This window comes from Candoia aspera, chromosome 1, assembly GCF_035149785.1.
Source record: "Candoia aspera isolate rCanAsp1 chromosome 1, rCanAsp1.hap2, whole genome shotgun sequence".
Lineage (NCBI taxonomy): Eukaryota > Metazoa > Chordata > Lepidosauria > Squamata > Boidae > Candoia > Candoia aspera.
The window spans coordinates 96,178,291-96,200,692 of NC_086153.1; the positions used below are offsets into that span (position 1 = coordinate 96,178,291).

A 22,402-nucleotide genomic window follows, 5' to 3' on the forward strand; every position below is an offset into this window, starting at 1 on the left:
CTCGGAATAGCTGTCAATCTTGAGATAGTTGAAGTGAGCAAAGATAATGAAAGTAGGGCAGAAAGGCTTGCCGTTTCATCTCAGAGGACCTTTTCCTCTACCCATGTTTAAGGGATCAGTAGTCTTACATTTGCAGTTGGCAGATGATTTAGGACTATAGGATACAGAGCAAGAACCAGTTCAGATTATTGCTTCTTCCAGTGGTAGTTCTATATATATGTTGCCTCTTTGCTTGAAAAATTCCTGTACTGGGTTGAGTATCCTAATTGTAAGTGATCACTTTTTATTTTATTGTATTTCATTTTGTCAGAAGGCTGGGAGAGAGATTCTGAAATAATTTACGTTGTTATTCCGATTTTAAAATGAGAGTTTTAAATTCAGCTTTGCGATTTATGGCACTGTCTGTCAGAACATCGGAATGCTGCATTTCAACTGGTTGTGCCGTTTCAGTTGTTTGCCTCTTTCTTCTGCACAGAAAAGAATCATAATTACGATCTCTACTGAAACGAGCGTTTTATTAGGAATGAATGAGTGCTGTCTTTGAGAGGAGGCTATCGGCAAGTTTAGGCTCAAATAAATAAATAAATAAATAAATAAATATTGGTGTGGGTTTTTAAATTATTATTAAATAGGCCGAATGCCATCTGTCCAACAATTTGTTGAGTTTGTCAGTAGCAACTATGGGGAAAGCAGCCGACTATTTGGAGAGAGTGGACAGATTTCTCTCCATCTGTGCTTGTATTACAAGATGTCGCTTATATTTTAGATCTGCATAGCTGTGAGTCAAACAAGATGCCCTATCAAGGTCAAAAGGCAGAGATGCCTGTCAACATGCTTTGTCTTGGAATAACATGACAAGTGCAATTTGGTGCTTCAGGCATGGCTTAGAGGCTGCCCTGTTGAGCCCTGAAACTGAGCTTTCTGTATTAACATTTCAAAGCGAAATGCTAACTTTAAATGCTGCAAATTATCAAGCAGAATGCTTAATCTATTACAAATTACTCTGTGTAATGTGAAATCTAGTCTTGGACTGCTAAAATGCCAAAGCCTTTAAAGTTGAAAGGGTTTCCTTGAAGCCCAATCCGGTGCTTACCAGATATGTTGAGCTTTTAACTCTCCGTATTCTTGGGATATTTCCACTCTCCAGTCCCTCCATAGCAGTTTGAAGTTGACCTGTAGTCATCTTCAATTTTGCTGACCTTGAAAAGCTGAGAACAGGCAGGGAACACTGCAGGCCAGGTGGTACCTAGTCTCCTGCTGACCAGCAGAAGAAAGCAAAAAAAAAGAAATGCAGTCAGTGAACCATCTTTAGCTAGTGCCAAACCTAAGGAAACAAAAACCCTCTTACACCCACTCCACACAAACAGGAAATAAAATAAATTGCTAGTACCACCCCCCCAATGTTCTTATTTCATTTTATCTGTGTGAACATTTGCCGAGAAATCTGGGTGGTTAACATGAAGGAAAGCTTTCTGGATTTAAAGTTGCTTTTCCTCCTGCATTAAAAAGCCTCTTGTAAAATGTCAGTGAAATACTTGATATTTGCAACTTTTTACCCAAGAACGATAACATGGTTCCATTTTTCTGCAATGGCTGGAATCAAAAGAAAGGGGAAGTACATTTTAAACAGCATCTACAGTCAGGCACTAGCCACAGGATACTCAAGCTTTTGGTTGAGGGGGTTGTAATGGTTAGAAAACTGAGAAATGGAGAGAGGCAAGAATTCCCACCATGGGGAGAACTGACTGCCATAACTTAGCTGAGTCTCAGAATTATAAAGAAAATACTAGTTTTACTCCAGTTCTATTCTGTTTATGTGCTTTCTCCTTCCAGGACTCTGATGACCATGAACCTCCACTGTGTTTCTTTTGACTCATGATTGATTATGGGGGGGGGGGGGGAAAGGATGCTCTGATCTCTTCAGAGCAATTATGGCAGGTCCCAGGGAGCACAATGAGGACAGGGACTTGATTTGCCTCCCTTTGCTCAAGTATCCACTCTCAGCTGACCATGCAATTGCATGGATACAGATCTGGTTCTGAACTGATGCAAAGTCCTCATGTTGAGATGCCTCAACAGCAATGGTTCCAATTTTGCCATCTCTTTATCTCAGCTTTTTAAACTGAGCGTGCTGCATGATGGCTATATGTACTCACTCATTCTGGCATTCTTCCTCTCTTGGTCTTGAACAGCGCCTATCAGATTGTCGTGGAAGAGCTGCATCCTCATCGAACCAAACGAGAAACTGGTGCAATGGATTGCTACCAGATTCCAGTCACATATCAAAATGCTCTGAGCAGTGGCTCACCATATTATTTTGCTGCAGAATTGTCCCCTGGCAATCTTCCAGAAGCAGCACCTTTCACAGTTGGTGACAATAGAACTTATCAAGGCTTCTGGAACCCACCTTTGGTGCCTCGGAAAGGGTATAACATCTATTTTCAAGCCATGAGCAGTGTTGAGAAGGTAAGTACATACTGGTTTTTCTTGTTTGTTTGTTTGTTCGTTGATTCATCCATCCATCCATTCATTCATTCATTCACTTTTCACCAGCCTGACTCTAAATCAGTTGTTTTTCCTGTACTGTCAGACCAAGGCTATGATCCAGAGAGAGGTCCCAAGTACAGCATTGGGATTTTGACTCTTTTTCTCTCTCATAGCTGCCATGTGTGGTAAACAACTTGGCTTCAAAAGTTTTTCTTGAGCAGCAAGGATATTTGTTATAGGTTAAAAAACAATGCTATGTTTTTATGCCACTTTCCTTGAAAATTTAATTCATGAGAGCTAATGACAATAAAAGAAAAGCTTCAGTATGATTGAAGAGCTGCAACAAAGCTTAAAAGAATTCTTTAAAAAAAACTGTGGAAATGTCTAGATTTCAACATCATTTGGATTCATGTCTTGGTATAGTCCCATACAGTCTAGTGCCTCATGTGGAAAAAAAGTCAGATATCCATATGGAGGGGGGGAATTTAAATTGACAACTTTGCCTTAGTAGTATCCCAAATCTGTCAGCAGAAGCATGATGTCTCATCCTCAATCATTCTAATGATAATCTTGATTAGTGTGAATTTTTGTTCTCAGGTCTTAGTCCTTAGTCTGGCTTTCTTTTTGAAACAAAATGGTTCTGTACCATACATATTCCACATGCTGTTTTTTTCATAGCAAATTTTCTGTCCAAAAATATTTAGAGTAGTAGTTTCAGTAAGATCATTTCAGCCATGCTATGGTTTTGTGTTTTCATAACAAGTAATCCTCCTCCTCTCTGTTTTACAGCCAAAACAGGTCAAAATATTAAGTTGCTTTTGGAAAAACAAAAGTTAGGTTGCTTGGCAGGCTAATACAAAATTACCAAGTTTTCATAGCTTTCACCCCATACTTCAAACAAAAATAATAAAATTTTAAAAGCCATTTATTTGAAATATCACCTATATCCACTACTTGTTTGTGAAAAAAGTCAGTGTACAAGTTAGAAATTACTTCACTGCTGTGTGGGTACTGAAGGTATGACACAGATTGCTACTGCAATTTCTTCACTGTTTGAGATTTTGGTGCCACTGAACAGTGCTTCTATTTCAGTATGTATATTGATAGAGAACAAAGCAACAGGAAGTTAAGTACTGCTGGCAGTTGTAGGTGTGAAAAGCAATATGACTTGATAACCCCCATGCTGCTGCCACTGAACCATTTGCTCCCATAAACCAAAATATGAAACAAGAAGAGGGGGAAACAGCATTTGGGTGGGACAGTAGCTGAGATATTTAAGACTTCAGTTTCAAAATTAAGTATGGCCTTGTATAAAATCTCAGTCTCCTACTTATGATGTCCCAGTAGCAGATGGTTGGGAAAAGACGAGGGGGGCAAGGGAGGGTTTGCTATTAAATTGGTAGTCTTCAGAATAATTAATCTGCTTTAGAAAAACTGATTTTCCTACCCTGTCATTTGCATTTTGGCTGCAGTTAATAATAAGGATGTTGCAGCTTCAGTGATTTTACCATCAAACCTCTAGAATGAATTCTTGCCTAATGTTGTAATTATAAAAATTAGCTGAATATTGTGGCAAGATGGGGAAATGGCACCGTGTTTAAAACCATCCTACAATGGCTTGTGGAACTGGAGAATTTTCCTGAAGCTAGTGTGTGCTTAAATTAATGACCATAAAAGTGGTGTTGTATTCTCATAGAGGGAGAGATACAAGATCAAATTAACTGGTAAATTCAATTGAGAGATGGATTTGCAGATGGAATGGAAGACAGAAGACTTCACATAAAATTTTGGAGACTAAATTGGCATCAGTATAGAAACATACAGCCACCCTGAGTCACTTGTTGAGATGGGCAGCTATAGAAATTAATCAATTAATTAATTGATTGATTGATTAAAATACAGGTATATAGAAAGATGCCTAATAATAATCAGATTAGCATTATCAATATTGACTGGGTTCATATTTACACTGAACAATGGCATGTTTAACCATGGTTTTTTGAATAAAGTACAGTTGGCTGGGTTCTCACAGAATGCTAAGCCAAACCAAGGAAACCACGGTTTGGTTTAGTAGAATTGTGAAGTTGGTTTCTGAGTGTGGCTGACTCTGGGATTCTGGCATGATTTCCTCCCAGTCTTATATGGGGATGGCAGGAATTAAGCTTAGAATCCTCTGAGTACAAGCAGGTTTTTTATCTCTGAACTTGGGCTTTAGAAAAGAAATACTTTGCAAATTCCTTTCTAGATGGTATGTGACACTCCTTTTCTGTAACTTTAAACTTGGATTACAGACCAGCTTATTTCTAGGTGGGAATGGAGGTATGAACATAAGGAACTTTCTTCCAGATTTGGTGGGGATGTAAAATTGGATAGAGCATTTGGTTTCATACATTAAACCCAATCAGTTGTATCACAAGTATCTACTTTCCTATTTATTTGGCCTGCATTTTGCTGCATTGTTAGATCAACAGGATGATACTCAAATCATACAGCTAAGGAGAGCCAGTTTGGTCTAGTGGTTAAGGCATCAGGCTAGAAACCAGGAGACTGAGTTCTAGTGCCGCTTTAGGCATGAAGCCAGCTGGGTGACCTTGGGCCAGTCACTTTCTCTCAGCCCTAGGAAGGAGGCAATGGAAAACCACTTCTGAAAATCTTGCCAATAAAACTGCAGGGACTCATCTAGACTGTCACCAGGAGTCAAAATGACTCGAAGGCACCAAAAGAAAAGAAAGAAAGAAAGAAAGAAAGAAAGAAAGAAAGAAAGAAAGAAAGAAAGAAAGGGCTAAGACTTGGGTTAGTTTAAAAAGTTGACCTTCTCCTACCCATCTTCCATTCTTTAGTGATTAAGAAGATTGTGGGAGTTTCTTGCTGCTGAGATTATGCATTCAGCTAGAATCAATATGTTCAGAGAATAGCCAGATGCCCATTTGCTCACCTGGAATCTATTTCCTGAATACGCCAGCAATCTTGGAAGATCCAGTAGTACTTCTTGGAAAAATATAACGACACATTGATGCAATCTCATTTTGCCTCTGCATTTCAGTTTAAAATTTACTATTCATGTCGTCTTCATTCTCTAAATGATAATTTGTAGCATGTAACAATGGCAGCATGAGTCAAAGTACTGTTTTAGAATTTGCCAAGATGATATGCTGGTGGACCTAATAAGATTGCACTAAATGTATTTTTCTTAATTTTTTTAAACAGGAGACTAAAACTCAGTGTGTTCGAATTGCTACTAAAGGTAAGAGATTTTACCCTCTTGAACAAGAGGGCTTTGATATTTTGATTTTGTGCTAAGTTTGTGCTGAGAGTTTACATTTTAAGTTCTGTTATACTTCCTGTAAAATATTTGGGCTGTGCTTGATGTTGTGCCATGCTGACTGGGGTAATGTCCCAGAAGATGAGGTTACTTTAGTGCTGGCTCAGTAGAAAGTTTTGCTTGTAGGTGAAAATGCAGCAGCAGCAGCAGCAGCATTAATTACTTAAAAAGTGTCAGACTTTTCTTGTGGCAACCATGACTGGAAATAGCTATTCCAAAGAACAAGTTGCTCAGAGCCCTGATTATTAACTTTTATTGGGAAGAAGTTTAATTCCAGCAAGCACTCTGCTTTTGGTTGAGAAACCTATCTTGTAGGTAGATTGGAGCAGGAAGTTTCTAGTTGTCTTTTGATGTAGACAGAGGGAGCTTTGTCTCTTTTATGAAAGTGGGCCAGACTGTGTAAGAGGCAGAGTTCACAGAAGGATTGTATGCATGTAGATGTGCTTCAGTTGTTGTTGTTTTTTAAAGGAAAGCTTATTTCACTCACTTGTGGGTAGGTAAGTTCAAGTTCTTGTGATAAACCAGAGAAATGGAGAAGGTAAAAGCTACTTGTAAAGTAAAAAGTACGAATTTGTAAGGCTGCACAACACTAATTGTGGTATAACATGCTAGTTTATAATGTTTCTCTCTAATGTTAGTTGTGTCCTAAAAAAACTTAAGTCCTGACTTGTTGAAATTGGAAATGGTGGTACTGTATATCCCTTCTTAAACTTAGAGAATGAAAAGCTAAAGATCATGGAGATTTATAATAAATAGTGCTAGAATTTTTTTTCTCTTAAAGATGAAAAATACATCATTGGCTACCAGTGTAATTTTTAAATCTTGCATCTTTCTCTGACAGTCTCTTGCCATGAATTTACCATCCTTACTACAGAATAGAGCTGTATGTTTGAAAGTGTGGGTCCATATATGAAGCACTTCTTTTCAGATAGTTAATCTTTTTTCAGGCCTGCATGCCTGAAACTGCTCCCAGTGTTTTCCCTATGTGTGTGTATGCATGGTTGTGGTAACTGTATCTACTCCTTTACACAATAAGGTAGCTAAACTCATCCATGGTTTGTTTCAAGGTGAGTGTCTTATGCATCCACTGTTTTGGGTTGCATTAACCGTAGTAAGACTTTGTGCTATGTTTTAGATTAAGCTAGAAGTAGCAGTCATATGAGATGCTTATTCTTGAAGCACAGAGAGGTTTTATAACTGTGATGCTCAGGAAAGGCAGTTGGTGCAGTGTTTCTATACTATTTACTTACCATGGGATAACGTAAGATGCAGATGTAGCCTTAAATTCATTAGATCAAATTAAATTCAAGCAGACTAATGAATGATTTGATTATGTGAAGTGCCATCAAGTTTGTGTTGACTGTTAGCAACCACATAGATAGACCTTTTCCAGGATGATCTGTTGCCAACTGCCCATGAGGCTTTCTAATGATGTACTCAGAGCTTCTATAATTGAATCCACCCATGTTCTTCTCTTTCATTCCACCTTTTCCACATTGTAGACTAGATCTTCATATTATGTGTCAAAAATATGATCATTTGAGCTTGATCATTTATGCCTGGAATGAGAACTCTGGATTGATTTGTTCTCTATTTCTTTGCTTTCTTGGCTATCCATGGTATTCTCAACCTTCTCCACCATCAGAGTTTAAAAGCATCAATAGTTTTTCCATCCTGCTTCTTCAGTGCTCAACTTTCACTTCCATAAAGTGCTACAGGGAAAACTATTGCCTGCATAATTCTGATCTTTGTAGGTACAGACTTATCATGGTATTTGAATTCCTTTTCCAAGGTGTTTGTGGCTACTGTAGCGTATGTCTAGACTGCTGGTTCCTTTATTGTTGATAGTTGTGGATAGCTTCTGCCTTGTAGGATCAACTATCTTCATCATTGATTCTAAGGCTAGTTTGTATGTACTCCCATTTGGTGTTGACCATTTATATAGACATTGTCTGGGTTGTTTGAAGACAGTGTTAGCAATGAAGAAACCACTGGGTGGGCAGAAATTAATAAGTAATTCTCCTGTTTCATTTCTGTTTTCTAGGCCATAAGGGCACTCTACATTTCCTCCCTACTGTTTCCAACCACAAGCAGCACATCTTGATTGCCTGTTCTGTCAGTTTCATATTGAACTTGACCATAAAACTCATCAATCTTTTCTTCCTCTGCAGCAGTGTCTGAAGCATAAGCTTGGAACAACTGTCATATTAAAGGGTTGTCTGTGAAATTTAATTAACATTTGTTTGGTCATCGACTACATTGTACAAAAATACTGTCCTTTCTGTATCCTTCCTGACTGTGAAAGCAATGTTGGTCCTTCGTTGGGTGGGTGTGTCCTGACTAGTAACTAGTTACATTTTGACTGAAAGTGTCCAATCCCAATGCATTGATGTCTAATATTGTATGTCAATTCATAGTAATTTCATTTTGTCTTTCACAGTGTTCAGCTTTCCAATATTCACGCTTTTTACGTTCCATGTTCCCACTGTAATTCTGCCTTTGCAACTTTGGATTTTCTTTTCCTGCATGGCAACTTCGGCAACTGGATGTTCTGAAGGCTTTAATCTAGCTGCATCATAAACAGTATTAGTACTCCAAAACATCTTGAGTTCTTCCTCTAATAACAAATTGAGTGCCATCTGACCTAAGGAATGGTTTATGGGAATGGTTTACTCTATTGCCTTCTTCCACAATGCCTTTGCTGTTGTTACTAAAATGATCATCTGCTTCCAACATCATGTACTGTATATCGCTATTGCCCAATATAGGTAGCTGCTTGCTTTAGCTGGGCAGCTGGATGACGTTCATGCCTTGAGAGACCCCTTCTAGATAGTAAGGAAGATGACCTTGATGGAGATATGGAGGAGCTGTTGACCAGACAAAAGGGGCTGATGCATTTTTTAAGTCCAGAACAGCCAGATAACATTTGGAAGTGACCCAGGCAGACACCTTCCTAATTCACTGGACTATAAGAAAGAAGAGGAGGAACAGCTTAATCAGACCTGTAAGATTCTGTTGTTATAGCCAATCTCAATAAAAGTAGCTTTAGCCTTCCTGTGGAGTTGATTTTCTATCCTGGTCCATCTATTAGGGCTGACACCCCTATTGGTGTACACTCCTAGAATTCTTTGTTAATCCCTCACAAGATCATCAGTCCCATTTCACTCTGATGAGATAGCATAGTAGGAGCTGAGAGAGTAAAGAATGAAAAACACTGTAACTGATCATACTATACTTGTCACATCTTGAGGTAAATATGTTCTGTGAATATAATCAAATATTAAGACAAAAAGTTATTTTCTAGTTTTAGTCTTTCTACTTTTATTAACAGGCTAAGAAAGACTGCTGAAATAAATGCTTTAAGAACTATCAGTTATGTGTACAAGTGAATGGTATCTTCTTTCATTTTTCAATTTAACATAATTTCAAAGTTCTAGTCTAACCCATTTGGTTTGTATGATTTTGTCAACTATTCTAAGACTGCCCTCTGTGGACTGTTGCTAATAGGGGGTTGGAACCAAAATATTCCCAGATCCTAAGTCCTTACAACACGGCTGAAACATCTCTGCTTACTTTCTTTCTGCATTTATGCTCTCCCATATAACCCCCACCCCAAATCTTATCTGATGAGTAGTTAAGACTATGGATATCCAAAAACCTTGGGCTGATGATTGTTTGTTTGTTTGCTTGTTTTAATTTATATGGCCATCCATTTTGCTTGCAAGTTTACCAGTCTACCATATCATGGATATAGTAGGAAGGGCAGAAGAGCCACAATAATAATGAAATAAAATGTATTTTCTTATGAATGTCTTTCTAATTGGGCACATTGGTATAAGATTCTGTAATTCAGAAGTGCAGGTTGGTGCTGGGAACATCCTCAGTTAAGTAACATCACTGTCCTACAGATCTACCAAACTTTTCATTCAGTCAGAAGCTCTGGTTCCTGAATTAGTTGTTGCTGCAGTATGTTGCAGCTCAGCATGGCATGCATTTATTTCTAATAGTGGTGGTGTAGGAACAAGTAGCTATTGCTGATTCTTTGCTACTTTTGATAATTCAAGGTCCCTTTGTATGAACACCTGACAGCCGATTTTAAATTATTTAATGCCTTTAGAGGCTTCAAGCATTGCCCAGAGTGGAAAATACAAAATCAAATTATTCTGATAAGCACATCACATAATACCAAGCAATAAAGTGCAAGGACCTGAAATCCCTTTGCAAACTACTTGGCAACTATCCCTAACTCTGCAAGCATCTTTTTTCCCTTCTTTAATTTAACAAGTCTGTCCATCAGCCAAACGTTGTCACATACAGAGCAATCCTTGGGTCTGCTGGGTATCAGAACAGAATTAGATTCCCTCCAACACATACACATGCGCGCGCGCACACACACACACACACTCTCTTTCCTTTCTTAAACTGGTTCCTTTCCACTCGTGTTAATGAGAGAGAATTAACTATGCCACTCCAGGATTAGCAAAGTTCTTTAGCTTCTCAGGGATTGGTATGGAGGGTGAAGACAAAAGATTATAATAGACCTCCCATATCAAAAACATCTTTCAAAATCCAGGTTTTTTAGACTTCTGATGTTGAAGGGCTGTAGAGATTTCTGCATGAACAATATTTTTTGGCCTCTGGGGACTTGATAAGTGTTTTAAAGTAAACTCCCCAACTGCTTTATTAGTTCATTTTAAGTATGACTCAAATACTTCAGCTTTGCTTTTACTTAATGAAACAACTGTCATTGATTTTGCTTGGATCTGAAATAAAGAAGTTCAGATATCTCCATCTTAGTAGTTACTTAAAATCACAATCAACATTATATGTAATATGTGAAGAAAGCCAGGAAATGTATCACCACGTCTAGGTATCTATTAGAGGAAAGAAAACTTCTTTTAATTTTCCCAGATACAGAGAACAAAACAAACTACCCACCACCCACAGATTTGCACAAGGAGAGAGTAAAGTGCTATAACCTACAACTCTAAGTCTGCACGTGGCCCACAAAGCCTTGGATGAAGCCTCCAGAATCTCCAGAATTAATATGTTCAGGAAGGGAGACTAAGACAAATAGTGAGGAAAAAATGAATTCCTGGATGTCTTAGTGACAAGTTGAAAGCAGTCAAATTTGTGAGTCAAGCCAGTATCCATCTGAAAGTCCTTAAAGAACTCAGGTGCAAGAAAGTAGTTCTTTTCACAAAAAAACCTAACAGGAGAGAGCTCCGTACAAGAGGACTGAAAACAGCCATTGTAATGCCAAGTGTGCAGCTGCTGTGAAAAAAGCAAAAGCAAATCAGGAAAAGAAGTAAGGTAAAACTGCCAATACACACCTCTATGGTGTGAACATATCTGGGATACTGTCTACTTTTTTTGGCAATGAACTTCAAAAAGGAAAAAGCAGAAAAAGGCAACTAAAATTATCAACAGAACAGTATCTGTATGAGGAGAGGTTAGCTTGCAACCATATGGTATTCCATATCTAGATGCATCCCAATAAAAATATCATCACAGCAATGGGAAAAGGGTATTACAGAATTCTGGTGAAGAATTCTATTAGAAATTTGTTCATGATGTACACAATTCCCAACTTCAGTGTGGTTAAACATCTTTGAAGACTGGTGTCTGTTTTCCCATAGGATATAAAATATTAATGCATACTTTTATGTATGTTGTGACATGCCTTCTCGTATATTTCCCAACAGTAATACATTCTTTGTGGATTTGTTTTTATTCAAACAGAATCTCCTTGAAACCAGTAATACATTCTTTGTGGATTTGTTTTTCAGCTTCATAGTGGGAATTGTTTGCCAAAAATGAATAAGTAACAAGATTTGTTTCCAGTATGTTATCTATTATATTTAACCAGTTAAATACCAGGGCAGCCCTGAATTCTATGCACACTTTATAGACAATTACACAGCAAAGCTAGAGGGACTGACATGACAGTAGGATGTAGGTATGCCTAACTCTATAGTAGAGAGAGAGTGTGTTAGTCAATACGCATGTCATTTCCTAGCCTGTTACTGACTTCATTAGTGGGACTTTTTCGCTATGATCTCATGATTCACACATGCGGATTATGCACCTGTGGAGAGCCCTGTTTGGAAACTTCTATAGCTTGTAGGTGTTTTGATGGGAACCTATTTCCAACATGCATGATGTAACTAGGCATAGCTCCCCCAAAACTGCTTCAGTTTGTTTTCACCTGCAACCGTGGCAGCTCGTTCACCCTTGAGCTGATTGTTGTGCTGTATCAAACTGTGGAGGGACTTGGATAGAGAGGGTACCCTCCTAGATCATTCAGCAGCTTTAGATACTCTCAACCACAGTATCCTTTTGAGCTGCCTGCAAGGTTTGGGATTTAGGGGCACTGCATTACGGTGTTTTCACTCCTTAGTGGACAGTTTCATTTGGTGGTTGCGGTGAGGGAGAGACTTGACTCTCAAATGCTCTGTTGTGGAGTGCCCAGGGCTCAGACCTTTTCCCATCCTATTTAACATCTGCCTGACACTGCTAGGAGAGGTCATCTGCTGATTCAGGATGAGGTTTCATCAATATGCTTATGATCCCCAGTTATGCATCTATTCCCAAGCCTCAGTGAGAGATGCAGTAGAAGTCCTGATCATGTGCCTGGAGACTCTCAATGTCTGGATGGGGGAAAGCAGGTTCAGATTCAGTCCAAGATAGATGGAGGGACTGTCCATTCAGAAACCTTCTGATTGGAGGACTGTATCATCTTTCACTCTTGATGGGATTGTGTTTTCTCAGAGACCTGTCCTCTTGGACTCATGGCTCCTGCTCAAGGGACAGGCTGAAGCCATGGCCAAAAAGGGTTTTCTTCAGCTTTGGCTGCAACCTTATCTGGAACAGGATGCTATGAGGACAGTCACTAATGCCCTTGTCATCTTCTGATTAGATTACTCTAATGTAGTCAGAAATCTGTAAGCCTCCCGAACTCGTCCTATGTGAGATGGGTGGCAGAGAAATACGACAAATAAATGAATAAACTTCAGCTGGTACAGAATGCAGCTCACTGACTGGTCTTGGTATTGTTATGTTACACCGCTGCTGCAGAAGTGTTACACTGCTGGACATGCCCTGAGATTAAGAGGAGATGGAATCAGGGGCATCTAGAGACAATAGTCTTGGTATCAATGATTCCAGCAGTGGTGGAGCCAATGACTCCACTCTGGTTGAGGCAGATTCAGGAAGCCTCCAGGACTCCTTGCCTGTGCCCACTGACAGCCTCTCAGATTCCTGTTCAGCCACCCCTTCCCAAGCAGAGGCAAGTGACAAAAGATTCAACAACAGAAACCAGCCAACAGAAGAGCCTATGTTGAGGAGTAAACTTCCTCAGCTGTGTGGAGACTCAGCATCACTGATGTGTTGGCCTCATTCCTTGGGAGCATTAAGAGCAATTTTTCAAGCCGCAGCTCTGTCATGCTTACCTTGCTGTGCTATACTTAGAACTCTTGATATTCTCTCACTGTGTCTCCTGTCTTTTCCCTTGGACTCATTGCTTTTCTACAGTATTAGATTCCTGGTCTCGGCCTGTGCCAAGCCTGTTGACTACATTTACAGTTGCCCTCTTAAGGTAATGGTGAAAAGGACTCGCATCTTCTAAAAGTTCTGTCTAAGCTTTGCTTATCACTGGACTGTAACAGGCATCCAAAGTGTTATCTTCTTGGCTAACAGCCAGCAGTGCCAGCATAGGAAAAGGAGCTGCACTGGCTGCAATGCTATTCAAGATATGGTTTCTCTCTTTAAAGCCCTATATGGCTTGGGGCCTGGGTATCTAAGAGACCACCTTTTCCACATAGTCTCTACCTATCCAAACCAGATGGCCAGAGATCTGATGATACAGCAGGAGAGGACCCAGCATTGAGTTTCTCAGTGGCAGCTTCCTTCCTTTGAAATAGGTTGCCCCCTAAGGTGAGGATGGCCTCCACCCACAGGCGCCTGTTTGTGTGTGACTGTGTATTTTTATTACCTGAGAAATCATTCAGTGCTCAACTTAAGTACCAAGTATCCAGTTCTCCTTTGGATGGTCTTCACTCTTATAATGAACAAATTGATAGGATAGCGTTCTTTTTCTCTTGAGGTTCAACGATCTTGAACCTGTCCACTGTCAACAGTCTTCTGCACCCGTAGTCAGGGATGGTAGAAAATTAGACAGTCGTGGATGGAAGTTATACTCTTTGGGACTTCTCACCCTCCATATCAAGCATGAATGCCAATTCATGGATTTATTTTTTTATTCAATTTATATAGCCACCCACTCAGCATGTAACCATGGGCAGCTAATAACCAGCTAAAAACATCAGCAGAATAACAGAACAGCAGTTAAAACACATCACACCCAGGGCAGCTCATACATCCATAATGAATAAACACTTAAAACCTAACCTCCTGGTCTCGTATTTTGTAAAAGATAGCCCCATTCCTATCTCATTTACTAGGCAAAAGGCAATAGTTTTTCACCAAAAAACCACCTTTTAAGAATTAAACATGACTCATCAGGCAGATGAGTCAGCAGCCAAATTTTCCATTGTCCTAGGTCAGTGTCTCTCAACCTTAGCAACTTTAGGATGTGTGGACTTCACTGGTGGCTGGGAGATTCTGGGAGTTGAAGTGCACATATTGTAAAGTTGCTAAGATTGAGAAACACTGACCTATGTGTAACTCTGCTGCACTGACACTGGAGGCTAGGGCTAAAATTTAGGACATTCCTTTCACTGAAGCAAACTATTCACCCATAAGGCTAAGAACACTCTGAGGGTTCAGAAGTTTTCTACAACAGAAAATGGAGGCTGCAGCTACCCAACTTTGTCCCCCCCCCCACTATGTTCATGTCTTAACCAAAAGTCATCAGCCTTTCAAGTCGAAGAACATACCATTTTATATCCAAGAGGGTCTTGCCAGAATCTGCATGTCTAACATAGCATAACCCCCCATTTGGAACTCACCTGACTTTCAAAGTTGTTACATAACAATCGTTGGGTTCTGTTGTTATTTCACAGGATTACCATACTGAGTTCTGTGCTAACCAAACATCAAATTGCCTTGTTGCTTTTAAGAATTATTTTACTAGGACTAAAACTATTCCTGGTCTTCCAGGGCCCTTCTAAAGGCTGTGGTCTTTCTCACCAGTGGTTTTACAAATGGAAAGTAGCAAACATCAAGTTTTACTATGAGCTGGCCAAACAGACATTTCTCTGTGCAAGAATACTCACCCAGGAGTGTGAATCACAAAGAATTACAGTGAAGAACAATTGTTTATTTACCCATACCTGCAGTTCTTTGTCATCTCCTACCTTGCTTTATGTCACTGTTTGTTTGAATCCACTTTGTCTTTCTTAGGAACTGAAGTTATTTGGCAGCTGTGTGGTATATTAGGGGAGGGGGCACCAAACTCTGTAAGCTCTGGAAGGTTCCAAATGGAGGTCTGCAAAGGCTCATATACATTCACAGATGATCACTCAAAGAACTGCGGTTATAGATTCTTCCTCCACTTTAGATGACTGAAAAGGTGTCCTAACGAGCAGGAACCACGCCGAGACGAGGAATAGGTCTCTAGTGTTTTATTACTGCTACATTAGACAGAAAATCCTAACAAACTGAAGAAGCGTGAGAAAACCCATACAGATAAACCCCAAAAGTCAAGGCGGGTCTGTTCTGTGTCTCTTTGAATGGCTGCTCAACTCCTCAGTACTACGCATGCGTTTTCCCCCCTGGATAGGGCCCCCCTCCTGCTCACCTTCAGTACTCATGACAAAAGGCATGTATTCATACAAATTCTCATAAATATTTCATAAAAATGTTTGGTATAAAAAACCCACAAGACTATATATATATTGAAAAGCAGCACAATATATTAAGAATTTTTAAAGTTGTGTTACCTTTGAATAATGAATCAATCATGTGAACATACAGTTCAAGATATATGTGATGCAATTGTACTTCATAGAAACTGAAAGCCTTGGAATTATTTAATGACACCTGAGGCTTAGAATTGTTAAACTTAAATTATAGGGATTTTTTTCCCAATCCTGTTTAATAGAATTAGACCATAAATGGGCTTTTGGTTTAATTAATGCCTGGATTACTCACAGCCACATGCGTATTTCATCCCTTTGTGTCTGTTTTTTATGATGATGATGATGATGATGATGATACAAAAATCTTTAATGCTCATCATGCTACCCATATGTCATCTAGTAATCCCCAGAAATCTGCAGAACTGGGAATCAAGAATGTAATAATAGACTCAGAAAACTGAATGCAGTCCTAAGCCATGTTAGCAATTGAAGATACTTCAACCACAATCCGAATACTTCTAGCCTCTAACACAGCCTTTCTTAACCTTTTGACCCCAGAGGAACCCTTGAAATAACTTTCAGGCCTTGGGGAATTCCTGCACATTCAGGCTCAAATATAGGTCAGAAGTTACAAAATCATTATATTCATTTCATGGGTAGGCCTGTGTATATGCATTAACAATGTTCTTAAACTGAAAATAAAGAATGAAACTTTCCTCTTTAATGTGAAGTTGCCCAAATTTGAAATAATTTGTTAAATAACTCATGATCTCCCAGGGAACCCCTGGTGACTTCTCACAGAACCCCAGGTTCCACGGAACCCTGGTTGAGAAACACTGCTCTAACATCCCAAATGCTGGTTTCCACAATTTACCTCATTATATCTGGATCTCTTAAATCATTTAACCGACTGTTTCCTCCTTCCCTCCCTCCCTCCCTTGGACAGCTCATAGATTAAAATTGTAGCGCTGTGGCATCTGTGCTGTTGCCCCAAGTGCCATTCGTATGTGTTACAATCAGTACAGCTTTTCTTAGATTTATGTTTCTGGCATATGGACAGCTGGAAGTCATTTACAGAGACCATTGCATGTCCTCATTTCTTCAATATTTTATCCCTATCAACAAACTTCAATTTAGATAAATTCTAATGTTTTCCCCTTTTAGAACCATCCATTTGATATTTAACCAGTCCTGTGAAAATGGCATTGAATAGAATCAAAACTATGTTTATACATTAAAAAAAACACAATTATTTGAATGTTACAGCAGGATTTTTGTAGTCTGTTGTAATGTAGGACTGTGCAAATATTCAGAAGGTGATTTGCCTTTCTGAACCTGCTATCCTGATCTTCTGAGTGTGCGTAGCTGCTGTTTTTAACTTTTGTCAACATTCAGACACTATAGTAATGTAAAATGTAAGAGATTTAAGAATTGTGTGTGTTTATAATATACTTGTTTCTCACACACCCACAAATGCATTGTTTCTGTGCCAGGAATCCCAGATCCTGCAGGTAATATAAATTCTAAATGGGCATGCCCATGATTTGTATTACTTTGTATAACTTTATCTGGTTCTACTCCTCTTAATGCAAATACATTAACTTCTCTGCAATTAGTGTCAGCATTCTCTGCATGGCTTAAATGGTTACGGGTAGGTAGTTTATTGGAGAACCAGTAACATGTGATATGGCTTTTCATATAGTTTTATATCGTTTCAATTGTTTTAAACTGGTGTATTGTTTTGCTGTTTTTATATTATTTTTAACTGTGAGCCACCCAGAGTCATGTACTGAGATGGGCAGCTATATCACATTTGATGACATTTCTCTCTGAAAAATAAGTTACTCAGTTCTGAATAGCCCAGACGTCCATGTTGTTTTGAAGATCACCTGAAAAGAATGATTCATCCTGAATAATGGTATGTGTAGTATTCAGTATCAAAGCAAAAACATTTGGTATTTTGCTTTTTTACACTGCTGTCTGAGTGAATCTTATTTATATGGTAGATGGTGGGTGTGCAGTAACTAAATTTCCATTATGAAACTGTTTTACAGAGCCTGAAGTAATAGTTCCATTTGTTTTCTTCATATTATTCCATTTTCCTATTTTTCCTCTTAATTTAATCTTTCATCTTCACATAATTCATCACACTTCATTAGTTCCCTCTGAGAACAAGCTTCTTTTCCCCTATACCAGCTCTAGTAAATAGGCTGAAAATTAGATTTTTGTACCTATAACATTCAGTCCCCCTTGTGTCCTATGGAACTGACGGCATTCCTTCTGCACTGAATCAATCTTCTCTGGAGAAGCTAATGGATGACTTCCCAGTTGCTTTATATTAGTCTAATCTGATTTTCTATTTCTATCCATCAAGCTGCCTTTTTCACTCCTTTCCCAGTTCTCCTAAATACATTGTCTTGTGTGAAGCATTTCTTGGACTATCAATATATATGCTTAAGAAAATGTTTTCCCATTTAATGCTGTACTGATCCTTTCCCCCATTTTATGCATTTTCTCATCTTTTAATATGTCTCCTGTAACATGCTAAATAAACTGCTTGGGGGAATGTTGTTCATTTAACTTCAACTGTAAGCTTGATTGGGAAAAATGGTAAATGCCTATAGGATCATGTTCACTGCTGATAGAGAAAAGAAAACAATTTTAAAAACAGTTAAAAAGAAAACATTAGACTTTAACATTTCTGTAGAATTCCTCCCACCCATTTCCAAAATGCCTCTTCTAATTCATCACTTCCAAAAGAGTCAGTGAATTGTAAGGGGAGTCTTACCCCAGCAGATGATAAAAACGTGTAGACATGAATGGCAAGCTCAGGATGCAATACAATACTGTAGCTTCCTCTGCTATTTGGTATGCAGGCTGTTAAATTATATACAATGTGTGATGAAGATAATTTTTAAAAATCTGAATTTCAAGAGAAGGCTGTACACAAACTATATTTTCGGTATGGGAAATTTCCAGCATGAATTTGCATTTCGCCGCTTTTTAGGGGTGACGTTGCCTACTTAGGTTACTCATACATGTCTAAAATGAGCAGATCACATCCTGATTTTGAAATCCAAACGATATTTTATCATAGCAGCTCTGAATCTGCATTATGTATGCAATTTAATCCAGAGGATATTTTGTGTTATTTAGAGGAAAGTGTAAATCATGAAATATTGGAGAAGATGGTAGGCAGGTAGTTATATTCTAATGACCAAAATTGTAATGTAATTGATGCAATACACATAGCTGTTTCCAAAAGGCATGCCTTGCAGATAATGAAAAATACGTTAAACCAGATATGTCAGAATGATTTCAAGATGAGACTTTAGTATGCCCAAACACTATTCACAGTGTCCTCACTGATTATATTAGGTCAGCAAGATCAGCAATCTCTAGACAGATAAGCTTTACAAGTCTGTAACTAAATGTATGATGAAGCATTGAATCTTAATGGTGTCATGTCACCAAAATACACCTTGGCTTTTGCTTAGAATGTGGAGGCAGAAGATACAGAAATGTAAGTTACAGATTTATATAAAATAGAGTGAAAATTGCGTCATGAATAAATTCACTGTTCTTTCAATTTGCATAGTTTCCATTTCTTCTCAGAATATAGATGTACATTTTTGCCATTCAACACAACATATGCAAGAGATCCAGAGAACAGTCTGACAGCACATATTTTTCTGCAGATTTTTCTCTGAACTGCCCAGATGGGAGATCACATAGGAACCCTATTTAAATGGCTCCCAAAGAAAAGGGATTGTGGATAATGTTAAAAATATTTTTTTCTTCAAAACAGCTTGAGCCAATTTAAGTTTCATTCTGTTGTGGCTTCATTAAGGGATCAGCTTTTTTAGTTCTGGACCTAGCTATCGAATGCAATCCAGAAAAAGGGGGAATGTACAGTATAAGGTGCCTTTACATTTCCATATGTTCTATGCCATTCAGTGAATTTGTGGAATCTGCAAATTTTAATATTGAAATATTTATCATCCTCCCACTATATAGAGCATCATGTGGTGGGTTATAATCCATAATTATAAAGATTATAAAGATTTCAATAAATTGTAAAACCATTAAACCTCAGTTCAAGCAAATGTTTTGAAGCAGAATATCAGTGCTTTCCCGGATAGCTCTAAATTATAAATGATAGCTGCAGCTAGATTCTAATGAAATCTTCCTTCCCTTGTTTAGTCAAGTTTCCACTGTGGATGTGTTTCAGAAAGATGTGCCAATGGATTTGCACTCATCATGAGCTCTAATGTCTTAATGCAAAGAGCACTGTTAACATTATAAGATGTGGGGTGTTTGGCAAGGTTAACAACAATGATTTGGTTTGAATTTAATGACACAGCCAAGACCAAATAAATGTAAGGGCCACTGTACATCATTTCTTTCTTACAGGAGTTGTAAACCAAAATAGAAAAAGATCATCACAGTGCAAACCTTTCACATTTTTTTGAGGAGCACTGTAATTGACAGAAAAATGGATACTTGAAGCTGGAAAGATGGAGGACTTTTTATCAACTTTTAATAACCAATAATCTACTGTACTGGTTCCAGCTTGGAAGAACCTAGCTTTCGTTACTGTATCTACTAGTCTGTTTATTCGAATTGCACACAGGCCTTCAAATGGAAATGATGTGTAACATGGATTTTAAAAAGTAAAGATTCCATTAAATTAGGCTCAGTACCTGGTGACTGCATGTACACAGGGATAGATTTCTTGGGAAAAATACATAACCGGCTTGCTCTTGTCTTCTTCTGGGATGTTTTTTGTTTGTTCATTCGTTTTTACTTCCTGCTTTAGTCTATCACTCCGAACTTCATGATGGTCTTACCCTTAGTTTTTTTCAAGATCAAAATTAACTAGGTGCTACTAGCTGTTCTGGAATACAAAGTAGGTATTCTTTAGAAACCTGGTGATCTCTGTTTATTATGCCAAGTCTCCACAGAGAGAACATATTAAAGCAGGCGTCTTCTCTAACTAGAAGCCCAAAGTATGTGTTACAGTTTTTGCAGCAGTTTAAGTAATTGATAGTGTCTAACCAGTGCTGTGGCTTGCTTTTATCAACATGAATTTGTTTACATGTATTTATTCAAATGATTTATATGGTGACTCAATTCACAAGTAGTGACTCTGGGCAGCTAACAAAGGGTTAAAAACATCAAAACAAAATAGCTAATTTAACAACAAGATTTTGTTAATTTTGCAGGATTATCCAATGCTCTGGTCCAGTGTTCAGGGGGAAAAAGGATTTTCAAGGCCTTACCAAAAGCCAGCAGGGTTTGAGCCATCTGGATCTTGGGGTATGCTATTCCAAAGTGAAGGCTCAGTGACAGAAAAAGTCCACATCCTGGGTCCAGTTGGGTGGCAATGTTTTACAGAAGGAACCCAAGGCATGACCACCCTGCTGGATCTCATGGGACAGGCAGAGACCATTTGAGACAGGAAGACCCACAGGTAACCTGGCCTTGTGTCATGAAGGGCTGTATAGGTAGTAACCTGCATTTTGAATTGCATTTGGAGACTAATAGGGAACCAGTGCAGCTTGTGACATAGTGATGATACATGGATATACCATGGTGCATTCATAACTACCTGCATCATTGCATTCTGGACCATATGCAGTTTCTGGATGGTCTTCAAGGGCAGATCCATGTAAAATACATTGCAGTAGTCCAAATAGGAGGTAACCAAGATATGAGTGACTGTGAGCACACCTTCCTGATCCAGCAATGGGCACAATTGGCACACAAGATAAAACCAGGGGACCCCAACACTTATAGCCACCTGGTCTTCCTTAGGTTAAGCTGAAGCCTGTTCCTTGCCATCCATACCCCCCACAGCCTCCAAACATTAGACAAGAATCTTGAAGGCATTACTTGGATGGCCCAGGGTAATGATGTATATCTGGATGTCATCAGCATACTGATATCTGACTGTGCCAGTGGATGACCTCGCCTAGCAGGTTCATGTAGATGTTAAAGGAGAACAGAGAGTTTGTAGAATTCTGAGGTACCCCACAAAGCAGGGACTAGAGCTAGATTTCTCACAAAAATAACAGGAATTGGTTCCCAAGCACAATGTCTCCCACTTCTAACCCCTGAAGCCAGTCCAAAGAATACTATGATTGATGGTATTGAAAGCTGCCGAGAGATCAAGGAGGGCCAGGGTGGATGCATAACTGCATCCCGGTCCCACTAAAGATCATCTACAAGTGCAGTCAATGCCATCTTGGTTCTGTATCCCAGCTGGAAAGGGTGCAGATAATCTATTTCCTTCAGAGCCCCCTGGAGTTGTAAACCAATCACCTTCTGTCAGCCTTCCCAGGTAGACCAGATAGGAAACACAACCAGATGAGCATTTTCTACTTTATTGTAAGGCTACATTAGCAGAATCTGAAGAAGTCTGAAAGTACACATTTCCCGCCATCTCCATCACAGCCTGAGAAGCTACGGAGGATCCCTTGTGAGCCTCATTCTTTTCCTATTATGCAGCTGTGGGCTATACCCTCTCTTACCTGACCATTCCCTAGGCAGCATCTCTTTGCCTGTCTCTCAAGGTCTTTCTCACATACCATTACATCTTCTCATTTTATGAGTTAAAAATTGTTTGATACCGTTGGATCCAGGGATGGATAACTGCCTCTTTAAGAGCAAGAGGAATCACCAAGGATACATTCATATTCACCTGCATCCAACCACATGTCATCTCCTGAGAGACTTTAACCAACCAGGAGGAACATGGGTCTAATATACA

At 38.9% G+C, this 22,402-nt stretch overlaps 1 protein-coding gene across 4 annotated transcripts in view; it reads left to right on the forward strand.

Moving 5' to 3' along the window:
• Positions 1 to 22,402, forward strand: part of PTPRK (protein tyrosine phosphatase receptor type K) — a 419,912-nt gene that overhangs the window by 341,766 nt on the left and 55,744 nt on the right. For all 4 annotated transcript variants that reach the window (XM_063310171.1, XM_063310189.1, XM_063310180.1 and 1 more), the window contains exons 12-13: positions 2,193 to 2,466; positions 5,695 to 5,731. In XM_063310171.1, coding sequence (XP_063166241.1) covers positions 2,193 to 2,466; positions 5,695 to 5,731 — 311 coding nt within the window. The remainder of the gene's footprint in view (positions 1 to 2,192; positions 2,467 to 5,694; positions 5,732 to 22,402) is intronic.